The sequence below is a fragment of the Salvia hispanica genome, chromosome 5 (assembly GCF_029641045.1).
Source record: "Salvia hispanica isolate PSC_SH4W2 chromosome 5, Shi_PSC_v1, whole genome shotgun sequence".
NCBI classification, from domain to species: Eukaryota; Viridiplantae; Streptophyta; class Magnoliopsida; order Lamiales; family Lamiaceae; genus Salvia; species Salvia hispanica.
The window spans coordinates 45,786,059-45,808,000 of NC_142696.1; the positions used below are offsets into that span (position 1 = coordinate 45,786,059).

At 32.8% G+C, this 21,942-nt stretch overlaps 1 protein-coding gene and 1 pseudogene across 3 annotated transcripts; both read left to right on the forward strand.

Moving 5' to 3' along the window:
• Positions 1-10,844: 10,844 nt before the first annotated feature.
• On the forward strand, positions 10,845-18,015 carry LOC125188562 (MACPF domain-containing protein CAD1-like; annotated as a pseudogene). Its single transcript, XR_016130790.1, has 6 exons — positions 10,845-10,975; positions 14,955-15,007; positions 15,496-15,658; positions 15,766-15,956; positions 16,486-16,657; positions 17,330-18,015. The product of XR_016130790.1 is annotated as an MACPF domain-containing protein CAD1-like (transcript).
• A 99-nt stretch (positions 18,016-18,114) lies between these two features.
• LOC125188559 (protein NRT1/ PTR FAMILY 4.5-like) lies at positions 18,115-20,903 on the forward strand. Of its 2 annotated transcripts, XM_048085496.2 has the most exons (5): positions 18,115-18,608; positions 18,688-19,005; positions 19,124-19,567; positions 19,653-19,783; positions 19,868-20,903. In XM_048085496.2, exons 1-5 carry the CDS (start codon positions 18,606-18,608, stop codon positions 20,754-20,756), a joined length of 1,785 nt encoding a protein of 594 aa, XP_047941453.1. In that variant the 5' UTR covers positions 18,115-18,605; the 3' UTR covers positions 20,757-20,903. The 2 variants fall into 2 exon arrangements, with proteins under 2 accessions (XP_047941453.1, XP_088915641.1); XM_089059515.1 differs by lacking the exon at positions 18,115-18,608 and having other exon boundaries at positions 18,682-19,005.
• The last annotated feature ends 1,039 nt before the right edge of the window (positions 20,904-21,942 follow it).

A 21,942-nucleotide genomic window follows, 5' to 3' on the forward strand; every position in this document is an offset into this window, starting at 1 on the left:
CTTTAAATTAAATGAATTTGTTCGTAAGTGTGATTAGTAATCTCAATATTGAATTTTTGTATATAAAGACATGAGTGAACTACAAAAAGTCTCTAGGCTATGGGTTTATCTCGCTCATAGTCCCTGGACTTTAAAAATATGCCAGACATCACTGGACTAAGGGTTTATCTCGAAAATGGTTATTTTTCACAGTTTTCGGTAAATACCCTTTTTGGGGGTTTTGGAGGGTTTGGGCAATTTGGTCTTTTTACACTTTTAACATTTTAAATCTGATATTATTTCAGTTATGTACTAAATCTGATATTATTTCAAATTATCATTCTTCTTCCCTTTTGTCATCCTTCACTTTGTTTCATTATTTTAATATTAGATTTAATTTTACAAAATTAAATTTTAAATTTTAATTTTTAAATATCATTAAATTTTTTTAGTTATAAAAATTATTAAATAAAAAAAATTATTAGTCATAATCAATATTTGATAGTGTCTAATAACTAATCAATAAGGTATGGCAACGTCTTAGTTTTAATCAATATTTAATAGCTTTAATCATAAATAGATCATATAACACGATTTATACTGAAATAAATATGCATCTAATATAAGACTAATATAATTTTCGTTTATTAATTTGAAAACAATCAAAATTTACTTGAAAATTTCAACAAAAATACTCGTATATAAAATTTTAGTAGGATCAAATTTTTAGTCAACTTCATAATATTCAATCACAAGCAATTATAACAACCGAACGAAGACTAAATAGAATAGCTCTTATTTTTCCATCATGATTAATATTATTTTTTTATACTTCTTCAATTCAGTTGAATATTATATTAAATAACAAAAACTAATAATTTTAATCAATATTTATAGTGTCTAAGAGTTAATAGTTTTAATTAAAAAATTTTATTGATATTTAAAAATCAAAATTTAAAATTTAATTTTATAAAAGTAAATCTAATATTGAAATAACGAAACAAAGTGAAGGATAACAAAAGGGAAAAAGAATGATAATTTTGAAATAATATCAGATTTAGTACATAACTGAAATAATATCAGATTTAAAATGTTAAGTGTAAAAAGACCAAATTGCCCAAACCCCCCAAAAGGGTATTTTCGACCGAAAACAGTGAAAAATGACCATATTCGAGATAAACCCTTAGTCCAGGGATGTCTTGCGATATTTTTAAAGTCTAGGGACTATGGACGAAATAAACCCATAGTTCAAAAATCATTTTTATAGTTCACTCTAAACACATTAGACAGATGTGGCTTTGTGAAATCCTTTTTTTTTTCATTGTTTAATTATGTTTTCAAAAAGTCGTGTTGCTAATTCGTGGAGTAACTTGCCGTCTAATTCGTGTTTGTATAAAACATTTAATCTCTTTTATTGTTTTAAAAAAGATATTTTATAATATTTTGAAATTATATTACTATATGATTAATTAAATGCGTGTTGGGTCGAAAACGTTTTTTACATTTTCTGGCGAGAGATGTTATTTATTTTCTGGAGTATATTGTTTGTACAACCAGCTACTCTATATTCATTTATGACAGACAATCACTTCAATTGTTAAATTTATACTTTGGTCTATTTTATGTAAACTAGTTAATCTGAAATAGTACTAGACTACTTACTTTTTACTAAGATTTTTTGTATATATAATTTTAAGCTATAGTCACAACTATTTGCATTTGCATATGCATATTTAATTTGAGTAGTGATTTAGAGACGTAATGTCTTTATGCCATAATACCCCTATGTCTTTATGTCATAAGTATAATTCTTACTTTGACTAATTTACCCTAGGAGTGCTATTAAGATAGATTTGTATCATTGAATACTACCCATTTATACATGATCACTTCTTTGAATATTGAACAAGATTTGTATTTATAAATTACTAAGATAGATTTAAAAAAATTAATCCAATTATAAGATCTAATATTAAAGCAAAAGTTAGTAAATAGTAATAACTAGCATCATGTTTATATATTTAATCTAAGTATAGATAAAAGTGTTTTTTTAGCTTATGAAAGCAAAAGTGCAAAACGTCTTCTTTTATTTAAAAGTTTTGTTTTGAAAATTGTAATGTTAATTTTTAGTTTTGAGTCAAGAATACCAAATTCATATCTTAATTTTCAATAAACAAACATCAACTAATTTTAATTTTAAAGTTAGTTTCTTTTTTCAACTTTCTCCTAAAACACAATCTTTTAAATATTATTTCAAATTGTTTCCATTAAACTTCACAATCATAAGAATTAAAACTTTAGAAAGTAAGAATTAAAATTAAAATTAAAAACTTCTTAAAATTAAAACTGTAAACTCAATTTGCATTAATAATACAGTGAATAATTATAAAATCTTTTTAAATAGAGTATTATTAAACAGATGAGTCAAAAACCATGTTATTATTTTGTAATCGATGTTCAACATAATGTTCCAAAAATTAAGAAATGAAAGAAATCAAAAAATTTTCAAGTAAAAAAATCAAATTAAAATTATAAAATTCTTAAAATTAAACCTTAAACATATTTACTATTATCATATAGTATCAAATTTTAATTTGTTAGATAACATAATGAATTGAGCTAGGAACTCTAATATTTTACAAATAGTTAAAAAAATATTAATTATATAGCTTTAAAATGTTAAATAGATGGGTGAAGAACATGTAAATACTTTAAACATGGTTCGACCATAACATTCCAAGAATTAATTATAAATAAATTAAATTTTTGTCTAAAATTCATAAATCAACAGTATAGCCCATCAGTATTCATAAACTACTCATCATATATCAAATTTTAATTTATAGCATGTTATAGTGAATTGAGCTAAGAATTATAATATTTTACAAGAAACAAATAAAATAGTTGCAATATAGCTTTAAGATATAAAATACATGAGTCATGAGCAAGTGATTATTTTTGGGAACGAAGTTTAATGTAACGTACTAAAATAAGAACTTAAAGAAATTAGAATTTTGGAAAGTGAAGAATTAAATTAAAAACTATGAAATCCTAAAAATCAAAACAGTAAATTAACAGTTTTTATTTACAATATAATACTAATATTTTAATATGTTGCATGTTATAATGAACTAAGATAGGAACTCTAATATCTTAGAAAGAAAAAGAGAACATATTAATTTTATTGTTTTAATGTATAAAATAGGTGAGTTTAAAATATATAATTAGTGGAGTACTTTTTATAAGATTCGATGTAATGTTTCAAAGATCAAGAATTTAAATAATTAATATTAGAAAGTGAAGAATTAAAATATTAGAAACTGTTAATTAGAAGCATCAAATTTTAATTTATTGCATGATATACGGATTGAGTTAAAAGCTATAATATTCTAAAATAAAAAGAGAAAGTATTAGATATATAGTCTTAAATAATTAATATATGAGTTAAGAATATGAAATTATTTTTATTAAAGTGACCATACCATTCCAAAATTTAAGAATTTATAGAAATTAATATATTGAAAGGAAAATAATTTAAATTAAAACAAAATCAAACCGTAAACTCAATTAGTATTATTGCATATATAAAAATTTAACTTCTTCCATGCTATACCTAAATTGACCTAAGAACTTTGATATTTTAGAAAGAAAAATAAATTATTAACTTTATAGCTTTAGTATTAAACAAATTAGTTAAAAAAAATTATTTTTTATGAGGTTTGACATCTAAGTATTAATAGATAAAGTAGGAGAGGAAAAAAAAATTGAGAATACATTTTTATAAATAAAAATAATATTGATATTAACCAAAATAAACTTGACCAAAAGAAAAAGTAGTACTCCATAAATTTTATATTGTATAATAGTGAACTTATTAAACTTTTTCGTACTATTCATTCTTACACATTAGAAAATTTTTAGGTATTCAATATACTTTTTCTTATAAATTTCTGAAAGATTTAATTATCATAAGATTCACCCAACTTTGCGTAAATATGCTGTCAATATATATTTGCCATGATTAAGGTATATTCTAATTCATGACCTCATTTAATACTCCTTATTAATGGTTTAGGGGCAACAAGGTATATATACAAAATATAAAAATAATCAAAAACTAAATATATGGTGAAAATTACTATTATATCCCCATTATGACATTATAGCTTGGAGAAATTATGTCTCTAAAATATTTTCCATTTAATTTATGGTCTCTAAGTAACTGCATTTGCATTTGCATTTGCATTTGCGTATGCATATTTAATTTATGGTCTCTAAGTAACTACATTTGCATTTGCATTTGCATTTGCGTATTCATTTTGTGGTCTCTAAGTAACTACATTTGCATTTGCATTTGCGTATTCATTTTGTGGTCTGTAATAATTGCATTTGCATATGCAAATTTGTGGTCTATGCCACTTTTTGAGATTTTTGTTGTCATTTTCAATTTTTTTGGACTTTGATCTTTTTCCATGAATCTCGCCTCTGGCATATACGAAATATCTAACTCTCAAAAATCAACATACTTATTAAATAATTAATGATAGAGAATCAAACAAAATATACTTAAATAATGCAACCTCAAAAATAGTACATTTAGGATGCCATAATGCAAACTTCATTGGTATGAGTCTTTTCAAAATGCATCTTTGTCGGTCAATATAGCTTATTTCGGAATATTTATCTCATCCTTTTTATATAAACCCATTTATTCTTTTTTTAAAAATTTTGATTTAATAAATTCATTTGTGAAGTTAGGGCCAAAAAGAAAACATTTGGATAAATTTCTAAATGCTCTATATGATTGGTCATATAATCGGGTTTATATCGATGCTTTTTATACAACATCCTTTACTTGGGGAATAAGAGAATTCGCTCAATTAACTTATTTTTTGATAGACGAGTAAATCTTATTTGAATATCATCTTTGAGCATCACTCTAATTTAATGTACATTTGATGCTATGTATTTTAGGGATGTAATCAATTGATAACTAATTACCAATCTCAAATTGAGACCAATTTTCAACCATTAGATTAGAAGATCTTGTGGTTAATATAATGCCAAGTGTAATATATTTTAAATTTAAATAATTATTAATTAAATTAAAAGGATATTAATGTCAAATCCTATATGTAGGAATTATAACTAACTACTTTCTCTCTCCTCAAAATCATCTCAAATCTTTAAATTTACGTAACTCTCTCAATTTAAATTATTTTTACGCAAAAAAATATCAAATTAAAGATAATTTAATAAGGATTCCAACGAGATCTCAATTGCATATGTTCCGACGATGTTCGGGTGATGAAATTTGATAAATTATATTCAATTTTCGTACATGTTGATAAGCAGCTTTTATCAATAAATGCAACAAAAAATCTCAATATATTGTAGGCAAAATCTCAATATTATGCATGTCCAATCTCAATAAAAATGTGTTGATATTTCCTTGTCTTTGTATTGATATTCTAATGTCATATTGTTGATATTTGTAATACACAATGTTGATATAAAAAAATACTCACGAAAATTATCATATGATAACATAATGACGATATTACCCTTTTGTTGATATTTTGTCTACTATTTATTGAGATTTGTGAGCTTTAATCTCATCCAATCATTTTAAAATTCAAGGATGGAGATTTAGTCTTGATTTTGGATTAGGGTGCTATAAGCATTAGAATAAGACCCATGTATTTTATATATTAATTTGATTATAATATATTTAAAATATTATTAATATTTATAGTTTAGCACTTTTATAAAAATCAAAACTTGATTTATCTATAACTTCAAATAAAGGAATAAAACATAAATATTTCTTTCTCCATGAATCTCTCTCCTCACACGAATCCGGCTCACTCTCTTTCTGAGGAAAAGAATGGGCTGCAATTGCTTGTGCCTTAGGCTTCCCACACTCAGCGTTAGGATTTGCAGTTTCTTCTTCCTGCGCATCACTCTTTCTCCCCAATCCCCATCCTAACTTCTTTCCGGCATCCGACATTTTAAGATGTTAATCAAGATTTGTTAATAAAATGAAGCCTCGTGATTCTCCATTTATAGAAGAATAGAAGATTGCAAGCTTAATTAAATAGGACTAGCATTCTTTTTGACACCTTAATAATAGTCAAATTATCAAGTTCCATCTGACAATCTGGGCCCACTGTCATGCACGTCGTATATTGTTGAAAATTAATTAACTAAACATGTTACTTTAAAGACTAAACTAAAATAACCATTTTAAACCAAATACTGGTATAGTAGCTATAAAAATATACTACTAGTATTAATTATATATATTATCACAATACAATAATAGTACTAAATATTACTACTATTTCTCACTATAATTCTTTGTCATTTATTTAAAAAATTCACTATATAATTAATTAATACTAAAGCAACATATTCAAAGCGGCGGACCCTACGAAGCACAAGCCCACAAATAAACAAATCCTTAACCCATATATTTAATTTTGACTAAAGTAAAATTTAGTCTAGAATGTTCTAAACTGATTATTCTATAAAAAAAACAGTGGTAATATGTTATCGTCCCAGTTTTTGTCAATATTTTATTAATTTTTATTGATATTTTAAAATACATGATAAGTAACATAGTTTAAAAGTTAAAACAGAATTATGATAGTACAAAACAACGGCATCAATTTTGTTATAAATAAAAAGTAAGTTCAATCCAAAATCACTACAGTGTACAGATCAATGGCACAAATTAGGAAAATTATAAGTTTCCAACTTTTGTATAGATTTGGGCATATGTTGTCAATCAATGCTACTTTTGACATTCTCATGAATTCTGCTTTACCCATTTGATTTTTTGGTTTTCTATTCTCGGTTAATTAACACTTTTACAAATTATCCGCCTGAATACAAGAGATATATATTAAACTATCTATATATATTTTGGAAATAAAAGTAGTACTATTATTTTCATAGGCATGCTATTAAATTGCATGAAGACATAAAAAAGTGTGATTACTGATTAGTAACCTCAAAATTGAATTTTTGTGTATAGACATTAGAGAGGTGTGTGAACTGTGAAAGCTGAGCACAGTTTATCATTTGAATTACGACTAAAAGAAAGTGACTTATGAGACCGTCTCATCGTGGGCCTCCTTTTAAGATTGTAAAATCATGTTTCTAAAAGTTGTCTTTATTCTTTAATACATGGCATAAAATTCTAAATAAAGTAACTCACTTTGACTTGATACATTTTGCGTGTGCTATGCTATTTGTTGGTTTAAGAACTCACTTTTCTTTGCAATCTCTAAGCAGCCGATCACTCTTGTTTTTTTATTTTTGATTTTTGATTTTTAGGTCTGATCTTCCTTTCTAGGTTGTTGGGTTTCGTACAGTATTTTTTCTAAGTGCTACTAGGTTGGATTTGTTTATAAAAGAAAATTGTAAAATAAATCACTTCACATACTTTGTTAAACAGAAGACACGGCCGGTCGAATTGTTCAATTACACTTAATCTGAGAGATATTCGCATGTAGGTCTTATATATAAATTAATCGAAGCCTTTTATGTCAGTTGAAAATTGTAACATATGAAAAACGGCTTGCTTGATTTGACTCCATTCTTTATTATTTTCAACAACTTTTGCCAATTAGACAATCGAAAGTGACTATAGAAGGACGCATGACACAATTGTTATTTTGGGTTTATTATGGAAGGACATTAACAATAGTGAAAGTATTCATGACTTTTTTAGACTATATTGTTATTGGGTCAAAGATGATTTGCGGTGAAAACTTATTATAGGTCATAATAATAGTGAAATATTCACGATTTTGTTAGACTATTTTTAAAGTTTGTGACAAGTATTACAAAAATCCACGTAGATATTGTGCAAAATAGAATAAAAAAGTCACATAAGCTACTCAGATATGACTATTGATCCGCATTAAGATAGACTAATTTTAAAATTGATGAAAATAACGCAATTTGATCAAAGTTTGAGGTTTAAAAGTCAATATCCCAAATTCTTAATGACTGGTTTTAGATTTAGTAGCTCCTAAATAAATGCATTAGTCTATGATCCAGTAAACGACGTCCGAAGGTAGATGTCTTATTTTCCGTTTTAGTTTAGTTTTCCCACAAAAGATATTATATTACTCCTTTCGTCTTATTGAAAATGACTCACTTTCTTTTTTAATTGTTTCAACCAAGGTGACTCATTACTAACACTAGAAACACTTTTATCTCTACTTAATTCCATCTATCTTCATTTAACACAAAATAAAATTATATAAAATTCTGTTACACCCAAGAAAATGATCAGGAAACAGATCATCTCCTGTTCCTTAAAACACATAACAACATATTGTGCATGAAACGCAAATAATAATGAACGAAACGCAAATACGTAACTTCTTACTCGTTTCTTCATTTTCAATCTTTTTATATAATTTTCTTTAGACATATACTAATTCACATCATTCGATCCACATGGCCCCACCACACGAGCCATTATCTCTTTTGTCAATATACGTAAATATTTTTTAATAAAAGCTTTTTCATTTTTTTTATCACTAACTACTAAATTGATTTGTTTTATTGATATTTCCAGAAATATTATAGTATTTAAAATATATTATGAAACTATTAAGTAGTGATTTTTATGTTGAATAATATTTCTTTTATGGTAATATATTTTATATATTAGTATAATACTCTACTTAGTTTTATAACATGGAATATGTCTAATTAACAAACATTAACTGTTAATGATTTTTACATGATATTTTATCCTAAAGTGTAAATGATGAAATTCTAGTAATAAAAAAAAAGACAAAACTAGTACTATATGTTATATGAGATTTCATCACTATTTACACTTTTGAATAAAACAAATCCGATTAATAGTAAGTGATAAAAAAAATTGAAAACAGTTTTTATTCAAAATTATTTACATATATTGACTAAAGAGATAATCCTCGGTGTGGTGGGGCCATGTGGATGGAATGATGTGAATTATTAATTGTAGGAAAATGAAGAAACAAGTTAGAAGTATATAAGTCTATCCAACCAAATTTTTGTACAATCAAAAATTGGTTTATTTAAGAAAAAAAGTAATTTATTTATGCATTTAATTAAAAAGTATAGACATACATATAGTATAGGGAACGTGCATAATATTATGGTATTTGTGTATAAATTTTTTTAAAAATTTGAACCATAAAATGTAATTAATGCATACTTTAATTCAAATTTGAAAAATAATAGAGAAATAATTCAAATATAAAAATAAAAAATTAAAAATTAGGCCAAAGACTAATAAATTGTTTTTAATTTGTTAACTAACTATATTTATTATTTTAATTTATATTTAACACATCAAAATAGCTAATATAATCTTGTTTTGGTTGTACAAAATTTGGTTGTTTATCATTACTCGATGCGTTTCGCTCATTATTCTTTACATTTAATGCGCAACAGGTTGTGTTGTGTTTTAAATAACGGCAGAGGATCAGTCCCCAAATAGTCATCTTCCTTGAATTGGAAGAAGTACTACATATTTTTTTAAAAAATTCTCTCTAATTATTAAAATATAAAACTGCATTTTCTCTTTTCATTTAATAAAAAACATCAACCCCTAAAATTTAAGGGCATCTACAATGGAGTGGAGGATGCGACGCCCTAAGCCCCATCCTATGCACCGCCATATCAGCATTTTATCCTCCGCCCCTTCCACATGCAATGGGGCGGACTATAACCCCCCCTAAACCACGCCCTAAGATTTTATTCTATTTTATATTTAATTTATGTTTGCAAATATATCAAGCTAAATAAATATAAAAAAGCAACACAATTAAAACGATAATAGTACATTTACTTAATTTTTTTTAAAAAGTTACAAGATAAAAAAAAAAAAAAAAAAAAAGTGCACTACATATAAAAAGAGGCTACTCTAGTAATCCCAATCTGTGGCTGAGGCCATCGATCATCCGCTGGAGGGACCCGATTTGAGCCGGGTTGGTCACATGTATGAGGGCGTTGTGTGTGTCCAACAACGTCCTATAGTCGGAGGAGTCCACCAAGTCCGTAGGCATGTGCGGCAGCCGAAGTCGGGGCCGTGGTCGCGCTCGGGGTCGGGCTCGGGGCCTGGTCAGGCAGCACCGCGGCGGATGAGGTAGCCTTGCCCTTGCCCTTGGCAGCCTTGATGTCAGGGGGATGCCGGATGGACATCGGTGTGCCGGAACTCTCATCCTCGAACACCGGATGGTTGAGGTCCATTGGAGCTACGCCGCTGTCGCTGCTCGTATAATCACCGGCGAATGTGTGCTTCGCCCTCTTCTTCGCCACCGTCGATTGTGGCAGCACACCTCCAACGAACTTCTACTTCTCCTTCAAGATCGTCCAGGACTGGTAGTGCTTGAAATCGCTGTACAATGACGTGTACGACCTGATCGCTTTGTCACGCACATCCGACGGCCGCTTCCCTGCTCCCTCTCGCACTTCTCGTACTCCCTTTAGAACAAGTTGACCTGCTTCTTTATTTGTTCCCAGTGCTTGCGGAGCTGCTCCCTATGGTGCTTGAAGGTGGTCGGCGGCTTGGCGGCGTTATATTTTTCGGCGATGGCCCCCAATACGCAGTAACCTTCTGGTTGTTGGCGAACACCGGATCCTCGGAAATATCAATCCAACATCTCGTCAAGACGATGGATTCTTCCACCTGGTAGTTCGTCCTTCCAGGAGCGAACTCTTCATTCACCGCCGTTTGCGGCAACTTCTGGGCTCGGGCCTTGGTCCGCTTCTTCTTGGTGGCGGAGCCTGAGGCGTTGGTGGCGACGAAGCGGCCGCGTGACGGGGCGGGTGTGCGGGTTGGAGAAGGCTCCATGTCTGACAGCCCGTACGAGTCCGTGCTGAAATCGGGATCATACTCGGTGTTGGTGTCGAAGAGCCGGTATTCAGCGGGTTCTGTACCCGGCCACCGTGCACCACCGAACATCGGACTATCCGGATTTGGGTAATCGAGATTCATTTTGTTTGAAATGTTGAAAATGGTGTGTGAAAGGAGTGAAAATGAAGTGGAAAATGAGATGTATATATAGTGTGTGAAAATTAAATAATTTTTTTTAAAAAAAACCCAAAAAACGCGTCGCATCGTCTGCGACTCCCACAGTGGCGTACGATGCGACGGACGATGGAGTGTCGAACGCGCTTCGTCCGCGGACGATGGATCGGGCGCAGACGATGGAGAAGCCATTGTTCGCGACGCCACAGTGGCGGACGATGCATTCTCCATCGTCCGCGATGCCACAGTGGCGGACGATGCGATGGATGATGCATCGTCCGTCACATCGTCCGCCCTTTTGTAGATGGCCTAATACTAGTATTATTAGCGAAGTGTGATACTCCCTACGTCCCAAGGTATTAGACCAACTTTCCTTTTTGGGATGTCCCAACATATTAGACTCATTTCTTTTTTTAGCAAAAAACTTCTATCTTATTTTATTCTCCACCTACTTTTTTCTCTCTTCTCTCCCCTACTTTTTCCCTCGCTCATACTTTACTCTCTCCACTTTAACTATTTAAATATCAATTCCTTAAATCATGTGCCCAAAAGAAGTGAGTCTAATACTCCGGGACGGAGGGAGTATCTTCGTCCATAAACACACTTTTATTTAAAATAGAACAAAATAATCAACAAAAACAGTATGTAAATAAAACAATTTAAAATTTCCACAAATGTAAAGCTAACGGATGGAATATAAAATCTTACATAAGCATCATCCATAAACACAATTTTATTTTAAATTGAAAAAAAATCCAACAGTCTATAGTAGTACTTTTCCACAAATGTCTACGAACCAACACGTTATCCATAAAGTCTTCTCTTCACATTTGAAACGCTGTAAAGTGCACACATCCGCCGGCGAGATCTGACACATATGATGATAATTATAATTACTAACTTTCAAGTTGCCTATACTTTCCACAGAAATATTGTTGATAAAATTGCTAAAAGGCCCGATTTTTGATTGATTTGGGCATGGAATTTAAGATTTAATCATAAAAAAAAGCTAATCCTGGCATTCTCATGATAACTTCACGAGTTAGATAAAATAATAGAAAGTAAAATATGTTTTACTAAAAAAAATGATTCAGTTAAATAAAATAAGCTACAGGTACAGGGAACGGAGAGAGTCATTTTATTTATATTTTGACTTGATGCAAAACTTTATTTAATTCATAAAATACAGTCACTCCATCACTTTAATATATGATCGTCGTCTAAGAAATTTCATGCATATTTTAAATAAATTTCACAAATAATATGATGAAGATAGTCAAAGTTTAGGACTTTCATAAATCTATTTTGTCTATACGTACATTAACCGACTTTACTCAACTTTCCTATCTTTCTAGAATTTTATGATAAGTTTGGTGAGAAAAAGAGGTAGATCATGACGTGTTGGAATTAAAGCTATTTTGGGAATATACAGAGCTAAAAAAAAATATACTCATTCTATAATCTATATTATTACTAAAGTGGGGTGCACGTTTTAATCAAAAACTGCATCTGACTTTCCTAAATGCTGGAATCCAAAGGGAGAATTATATAATTTGTAAGATATTTAGAATTTGTATTTGATTATATCATACATATGTTATATTGCTAATTAATTTTTAAATTGCAAATTATAATTAAGTGATGGATATTGAATCATGAAATCAAGGTTCAAGATCATTCATCAATAAATATTAGAGTAAAAGTCAAAATTGGTCCTGAACATATGACCATTTTACCATTTTACAATTTTGGTCCTGCACATTTCAAATCGAATCACAATTGGTCCTCCGTTAATAGTTCCGTTAAAAACTAACGATCAACGGGTTTAATTCCAATTTGACCAAATTAGACTTTTAATTTTGATTTTTTAGTCTCTAATTAATTCCCTAATTATTTTAGTAAAGGGTCACAGAGGGCGTTGGCCTCTCTCCAAAAAGTTGTACTTACTGCTCAATTTTCTTTGCAAATCTATTGTTTAAAGTGCACCCATGTTAAAACAAAAAGTTCTACTACTATTACTAATTACGATGAAACAATGGTTAAACGTATACTGCCAAAATTTTTGATATGTAACTAATTGTAGGATAATCAATTCAGTTTTTAACTGACGAAATCAAATAGGATAAAAGAATAAGGATCAATTATGTATTGTTTCCCCAATTTTTAATTTTCTCGAGAAAATATCAACTGTTTTCACTAAAAAATCACATAACTTTACTAAAAATTTGGTTTATGCCTCGCTTATCGTCTTTGATGATGGAAATATAACTTAACTACTCGTTCAAGTCTTACTAAAAGTTGGTTTATGCTTCGCTTGTCGTAATTTACTGATAAAAATATAAATTAACTCGCTTAAGTCTTAAGTCAATCATAGTTTAATTAATCAGTTTTTATTTATTTTTACATCTCGAGTTGTTTTTGTTTCCCTTAAAATATACCAACAAATGCGGTATAAATTGGTTTTTTCTTAAAATTAAAAGGTTATAAACAAATCATGGAAGTTAGGAATACGAAGTACGAACTAAAATTATAAACAAATTTTAATTCACATGAGAGTTTGACTATAATTCAAAAAGTACTCCAGCTGTATAGTTCAATTCAAGATGTAAGATATCATACTATCCATTTCTTGACTGGAAACTTTGCACTTTTTCATAATTCAAGATATTAGTTTTCCACTTTTCCTAGAGAACAAATCCCATTAATTAAAAGTAATCAACTTGTGCTGACGATCCATAGCATTTCATATTTTGTCTCACCGAAAGGGAAAATTTCAAATCTGTAAATATTCATTGGCTTAATTAAATCTTTATGGATCACTGTATATTAGCTTTCATTATATTTGTATGTTTTATCTCAATAAGTCCCAAGGCTATTAGGCTTTCTATTCCATATACTCTCTCTGCTTCCTTTTCTTCCTTCTACTTTCTTTAAACTGATTTTTTGTGGGTTAGATCATAGTAGTATATTTTTTTCATTAATTATTGATTGGCCATATATATGCGAAAAAGTATTGAGCAAATTCAGTTCATGGATCTAATGAAAAAGATTCACATAACTATTGATTTAATCTGATTTTACAATTAATTAAAATTTTGATACTGACGTTGCTTGGTAATTTACTTGGACAACATTATCAAACCAAATTTCTGAACCGTAATCTCCAGTAAATTGATGAAAGCACCGAAAGTTTAATAATGAGTGTAACTATTATTGGATTCGAATGGACCTGGGCTTCATTTTATCAAGCAGAGCCCATTTTTCTACATCAGCCTTTTCCCCAATTGAATCTGCTCCAATACAATCAACATATCCACTACCTAATGGACTTACTTTTGCATATACACCAAAAATTATTTCCCCTTCCCCCAATTCCGAGAAATTAGAATTAAAATTAAAATTATAATTTAAAAAGAAAATACACAGAAATACTACTGTACTGACCTTCAGCTTTTATATTTTTTCCAATTGCTCTTCTTTGAACTCGATTTTGCTTTGTGGGTTTTCTTGGATTTGTGCTCTTTCTTCTTGTTTGGATGTTTTATATTTTGGTGGGTTTATGAATTGATATAGTGATGTAATTATATATGGCTGTTGAATCGGGGAGTTGTTTCTTGATTTTCTTAAAGAATGGATTTTTATAGCTAATCATTGCTGCATAGCTTCGTTGGTTGATTTGTATCTACCGCTATGTTCTAATTATGTGCCTTTGGTATTTGATATTTTGATTTGTCTACCTGGGGCAACACTGATACTTGAATCTGCATTAAGATGATCGATAAGTATATATGTCTACAATTCTACATAAACTTTTCATGTAAGCCCAGATTCTGTAGCATTGACATGTTTGAACTTCAATTTTACTTCAATGAACATTCTGGTTTACCTGGTCAGATACACTTGGATGCTTCAATTCCATGTTTAATTTCAGCGGTTCTTGGCAACTTGATGCAGCAACTACAAAGTTACTTGCAAAGGTTGGATGTACCATCCCATCCCATCCCGTTATTCAGTATCAATTATCAAACTAGTGAAAGACGAGTTAAGTTTGCGTAATGAAATAAAGCATGCCGTTCCATATTCTTGGGATCCCCTTGGCAAGGTGAAGCATCTGCAAGCAACTTTTACTGACTGATATTGCTCGTCTTCAGTATCATATGTGTGTGTAACATCTATATGCTGTTTCCATTATCAAAATGCTGTAATAGTATGATTTTTTACCGACTTTATAGAGTATGGAAAAGCAGTAATATTTCAACTTTGAAAACCTTTAAATGGATAGAAATTGGTTGTTAGTTTTAGAATGTAAACTTATCTGCTTAGAATCTCCTTCAAGTACCAAAGATATTTCTGCAGCTTGTCTCTTTTGAAACTAGTAGAAGAAACTTTTTAAAAGGTCATGCTGTAACTTGAGTGTGTGAAAGGATGACTACTGGATTTCTGAGTTCCTGATACAATTCTTTGTCTCACAGTTTTTATAGATAATTACGGAACCCACATCGTGACCTCAGTAACAATTGGTGGAAGGGATGTTGTCTATGTTAGACAGCACCAATTATCACCCTTATCCTTGTCAGATATTGGAGATCAGAGGTTCTCAGTACAAATGCTGGCACTCTAAAATACAAGGACAAGGTTAGTGAAGCAGCACTTGCTTTAGTTTATACCATCATAAATGATTCTCAGACTGAAGTGTCAAAATTTTTATTGATAAGTGAATTGTAATATTATTATACCTGAAGGATGTAATGGTTATTTTCACAAGAAGAGGGGGAGATGACCTTGAACAGAGCTACTCTAAGTGGGCAAGGACTGCAGAAGGAGCCCTTATGTGATCAACATGGCATTTATAATTTTATGCCTATCGTCTCTTTGCTAGAAGGAGTGTCTGGGATAAGACATTTGGCTTGTTCTATTGAGTTATACTTGGAGTGTAAGGATTCAAACTTTTGTTATTATGCCATTAGTCCACTATTATATTCTTCTAAATCCTCAGCATTCCATAGAAATATGAATTAGGCTGAAGAACCACTTTTTGTCACTGTGAAATTTGCTATCTAAAAACTGGAAAGGTTATGAATATTGCTTGCCCCCATTCATTAGAGATTTCAGAGAACAAGAAAAAAGCTCCAATATTCGTATACAAAAGTCACTATAATGTACATGGTTGAAGCAAAATCGTAGTATTGGTTGAAACCTAAACCATTGACTACTTAATGACAATTGTATACATGGATAGACTCATTTTGTTCTACTGTGTAGAGATGCCTGGATGATGGTTATTTTCATGCAGCCTGTAAACACTGCTGGAGTTCTTTCAATCATGCGTATATCATGATGATTTTGATATTGACTCAAAACATGTTTGTCCTACTTTAAAGGAACTTGTCATTTGATAAACGATTTGTCACTGTTTTCCTTGATCCTAAATTATGTGTTTGTGTTGTATCCACTACCTGCAGATAAGCCACCTATCAAGGATCTTCAGTATTTCTTGGATTTCCAAATTTCTCGGGTGTGGGCTCCTGAGCAGAACAATTTGCAAAGAAAAGCCTGTTTGTCAGTATCTTCAGTTCAGTTGTAATGGGTCCTAAGCTGTATATTCGCCCACATCAGGTATATCACTCTAATTGTGTTTTAACTATGTGTTTTTTTTTTCCGCATTATTAGTCTAAAAATCAGTCACGAATCCTTGCTTTTACTAATATGTAATAATATTAATGTGTTGTCGTGATACACATCTTCATTATCTTCCTCAACAACCAACATTGACTATGATAAAGACGCAATTATATGCACTCCACATCATACCTCATATTTCAGTACGCAGGATGTGTTAGATTTTGGGGTGTGCTTAGCATGTTTTGGCTTATGGGGAAAGTAGCTGCACGCTCCAATATATTCTACTGAACTGTAAGAGATGACAAATGCTTTTAGGGGGAATTGAAATTATCCAAATTCGATGTGTGATTTTGTGAACTTGCTTGCATGGGTTCACATTTGTGTTTGATCTCCATTAGAAATGTAAATAAATCCCATGTACTGTATGAGTCACATCATCATGATGTTTCCTCTCTACTAGTATGAGAAGCTTAGACAGTAGCCATAGCCGATTTGTGGATTGTAACCACAATCTTTAATTTTTAAAGCAAATGGGATATATCTAATTTTGCTTAGTGATCGTTTTAGTAGAGCCAAGAAACCATTTAAAAACAAATATAACCATAGTTCATTTCTTCTTCTGGCTGCTTCACATGTAAATACTAAATACTCGCTATCAATTCTGAAGTGTTCATGGTATTTCAGGATGGGCGCAAGCCCATCACCGGACTCAAGCTCAGCCTTGAAGGAGGCAAACAAAATCATCTTGCCATTAACTTGCAGCATCTGGTTTCGCTTCTGAAGATTCTTCAGCCCCAATGGGACACACACACCCCCATAGGTGCACTCAAGTGGCAAGGGCCCGAAGAGCAGGATAGCCGATGGTTCGAACTAATCAAGTGGAAAAATTTCTCCCACATTATTACTGCACCGATAGAGTACACAGACACGTGCATTGGTGATCTCTCGGACGTTCACATCGTCACCGGAGCACAGCTCGGCGTGTAGGATTTTGGTCCAAAAGTGTCTTGCACCTGAAACTGCTCTTCTCCAAAGGGGACGGCTCCAGCCAAGCTGGTAAACTAGCGAAAATTGTGGACATGACAGAAACGTCAAAGGGCCACATGATATGCCAGGTCACTGGCTTCTTACAGGAGCCAAGCTTGGAGTCGACAGAGGAAGAATTGTTTTACGTGTGAAGTGCTCCCTTTTGAACTACTGATAGATGTTTTTCCTAGGAACTTAACAAGATTTCTGCAATTTTTTGGCACGGACTGCCCCTATTTTGTCTATTCTTCTGTATATCAATTGATACTTGTTTATTTGTTGTGCTTGAGCATTTTTTTTATGAGTACTTGAGTTACTGCGCAATAAAAAGATAATTTATTTTCTGTTTTGGCTCCTTTCACCATCCTATATTTCTGCACTTTACAAAACACTATCAATACATTGTGTCTGTTTGTAGTTTTCTCTACTTTCTGGTGTCGTAAATGCATAAAGTTCGGCGGAAGAGTTAACAAGACTGTCCAAGAAAACGGTGCATCAACAGCGTCCAAGAAAGCGACTGACGACGTTTGTTGATGTTGAATCTCTCAAAACAGATATTTTATTCACACTGATGCATTACTAGTTTTATTGAAAGAGAATTTGGATGTTGACAAGAAGCTTTCTGGTGGTTGAATAAGCCAAACTGTCATATGCCAAGAATAGAATCCAACTCTCATCCCACAGAGCTGGAAAGGAATGTGAGAGATGCTGTTTCTATCATTCTTGCATTTGTTTATGTCTGAGTTTGAATATTTCAATTGAAACTTCCTATATGCTTAAGCCGGCCTTTGCTATTGAGACAAAAGCATCCGCTTCACTTGTCTGATTCATTCCAGACAATGCCCCACTCATCATCCCTACTAACCGTGCTTATTTATAGCTCCCGTTGCCTCTAGCTTCATCCATTCTTCGTATTCTTCATCTTCCTGCAACAATGGTATTTAGACAGACTTCAACTTTCTTTACATTTGATAAAAATGTAGTAATTTCTTACGTTTTTATGCACGTATATGCAGGAGGAGACGGTGGAGCTCATCGAAGGGAAGGTGGACTGGAAAGGAAGGCCGGCGCAGAAAGATAAGCATGGTGGAAGCCGCACCTCCTTGCTCATTTTAGGCTCACTCACTTTCGAGAGCATGGCTACGTTCGCTTTGGCTGTTAACCTCGTCACCTACTTCACCGGCACCATGCATTTCGACGTAGCTACCTCCGCCAACCAGCTCACCAACTACATGGGCACTAGCTACATCGTCACCATCGCCGTTGCTACCTTGGCCGACACCTACATCGGCCGGTTCAAGGCAGTTCTTCTCGCAACATCAATCGAGTTTTTGGTATATTTCTTGCACGTCAACTTCTAGTCAGTCCCAAAAAATTTGAAAACGGAATATTAAATTACGAAGTTTCATTTTTTTCTTAGTTATGCATATTAAAGCAGACTTTGTATATTAGGGACTGGGGCTGTTATCACTGCAAGCTCACTACGAAAGCCTGAAGCCGCCGACTTGTGTGATGCTCGACCCCTCCTCGACGTGCGTTCAAGTGAGTGGAGCCAACGCGGTCCTACTCTTCGTTGCGCTGTACATGGTGGGGATTGGGTCGGGAGGATTGAAAGCTGCCCTGCCGGCTCATGGTGCGGATCAGTTTGATGACGAGGACGAGAAGGAGGCGGAGGAGAAGTCCAGCTTCTTCAACTGGATCCTGCTTTCTATGTGCGTAGGAGGTGCAATCAGTTTGACATTCTTTGTTTGGATCGAAGACCACAAAGGATGGGACTGGGGTTTCGCTGTCAGCACCATCGCCATGTTCCTCGCCATCATCGTCTTCGCTGTTGGTTTACCACAGTACCGAATCCACGTGGTCAACGGGAGCAGCGCTCTCACTAAGATTGCACAGGTAAAATATTGAATACTGTTTCATACTTTACCAGTTTTACATTAAAACCTGTGTCATTTACCACCAATATTATTTCGGCATGTAGGTCTATGTTGCAGCTATCCGAAACAGAAACCTTCAACTTCCCGAGGACCACGACGAGCTCTACGAAGTTAGACTGGACAAGGAAGCCGCAGACGAAGGCGCAGAACTCCTACCTCACACCGATGCTTTTAGGTACGCTGCACTGATGTAAAGAGAGAACTGTAACCGCTATATAAATTTCATGATTTATTTACATCATTGTTACTTTGTTGCTAGGTTTTTAGACAAAGCAGCCATTGACACATCTCCAGAGAATCCAACCCCATGGAAGCTCTGCACCGTGACACAAGTGGAGAACGCGAAGATCGTACTAAACATACTCCCACTATTCCTCTGCACAATCATCATGACACTCTGCCTGGCTCAGCTCCAAACATTCTCAGTAGAGCAAGGCGTCACCATGGACAAAAGCATGGGCAAGCACTTCCAAATCCCGCCCGCCTCCCTCCCCATCATCCCGGTCATGTTCCTCGTCGTCCTCATCCCCTTCTACGACCGCATCATCGTCCCCTTCCTTCGCAGACTCACAGGCATCCCCACGGGCATAACCTACCTGCAGCGCGTGGGGGTGGGCCTCATCCTCTCCTCCCTCTCCATGGCCGTGGCCGCGGTAGTTGAGGCGAAGCGGAAGCGCGTGGCGAGGGAGCAGGGGATGGTGGACGCGAACCCCTTCGTGGATTCGCTCCCGATCAGCGTGTTCTGGCTGGGGTTCCAGTACTTCATATTCGGGATAGCGGACATGTTCACGTACGTCGGGCTGCTGGAGTTTTTCTACCATCAGGTGCCGAGGGACCTTAAGTCGATATCGAGCTGCTTCCTGTGGACGTCGATGTCGCTGGGGTACTTCCTGAGTACGATACTGGTGAAGACGGTGAACCGGGCAACGAGGGACGTGACGAGCAGCCGGGGGTGGCTGGCGGGGAATAATATAAATAGGAACCATTTGAATCTGTTTTACTGGCTGCTGTCGGCATTGAGTTTGCTGAATTTCTGCGTCTATCTGTTCGTTTCGAAGAGGTATAAGTATAGGCAGGGGAGCCATGAAGATGGCAGCAGCAGACTGCGTGAGCTGCAGAGTATACATGATCAGTCGCGCAGTAATTAAGAAGACAAGTGTTTCAGTGTTTGTCAATTAATGTGTGTGTTGTTTCTTATACATTTGGTTGCTATTTCCACTTGCTTTCTGATTTCTAGAGTTTGTAAACTTAAACAAGAATGTTAATTGCTCTTTTAAAGTGTGGTATAGTAATTTATAGGGAAAATTTGTTATACTTAAAAGTGATTTGAATCCACTCTAATGAATGGTTTGGACATTCATTCGGTTTTTAGCACATAATGATTCAACGCCTCTAACTTTTTGGGATGGAATAATTATTTGGTTTCTAATTTTATTAAAACCCAGTACTTATTTTGGATTGCTTAGTTCTTACTTAGATTCAAGGTACTTATCAAAGATAAAATGTTGTTGTCATGGCCGAGACGCATTACTTTTTTATGGAATGAATAAAATAACTTGTTAAATAATAACCACATGAAAAAATAATTATATATTTTCTGTATAATATTAATAATAATGCTAATACTATAATAGTAGTAATTTTTTTTTTTTATAAATTATAAATAATTTTTTTTAACATGTCTATGATTTTTAACTCACTCTTATACTTCTTCCACACCTTTATAGTTGGAGTGTTTCTTTTTAACATGGCAATTAAGAAAAATTTCAATGTTAAATGTAGAAATAATAAATAAGAAAGAATAAAGTAAGACATAATAAAGTAGGTAAGTAAATAAAGTATAAAACAAAAAAAATTAATTATTAATATCATGTATGGATTGACTCAATTATAATAGCATTTCAAAATATAAAAGAATACTGAAATATGATACAAAGGGAGAACATTCAATTAATCAAAATCCAAATATTTGAAATTACAATATACTCTAATAAATTTTCAATCCGATTAATCCAATGTTTTAAAAATCGGACCGGACTGGCCGATTCGGCTACGAACCGGCAGGTGGTCCGGTCCGGTTTGCCCTACAGAACCAGTGACATGTTAAACTGCCATGAACCGCCAAAACCGACCGGCCGAGCCGGTCTGGCCGGGAACCGAAAACCGGTTTAATTGCTTTTCAAAATTTAATTTTAAAATTTCGGCTTGATAGGGGTCGAACTCAAGATCTCATGGTGAACTTACCAACAATTTTATCACTACACCACAAGAACTTCTTGATAGAAATATGAACATAAGTTAGTTTTATATATTAAACACGAAATATTTTATCTA

Excerpts from the sequence above, each read along its gene's own strand:
- LOC125188559 (XM_089059515.1), top strand. The coding sequence starts at position 18,682 with ATGCAGGAGGAGACGGTGGAGCTCATCGAAGGGAAGGTGGACTGGAAA. Across the intron at positions 19,568-19,652 it reads CTCTCACTAAGATTGCACAG|GTCTATGTTGCAGCTATCCG; the intron begins GTAAAATATTGA and ends TTCGGCATGTAG. Across the intron at positions 19,784-19,867 it reads CCTCACACCGATGCTTTTAG|GTTTTTAGACAAAGCAGCCA; the intron begins GTACGCTGCACT and ends CTTTGTTGCTAG.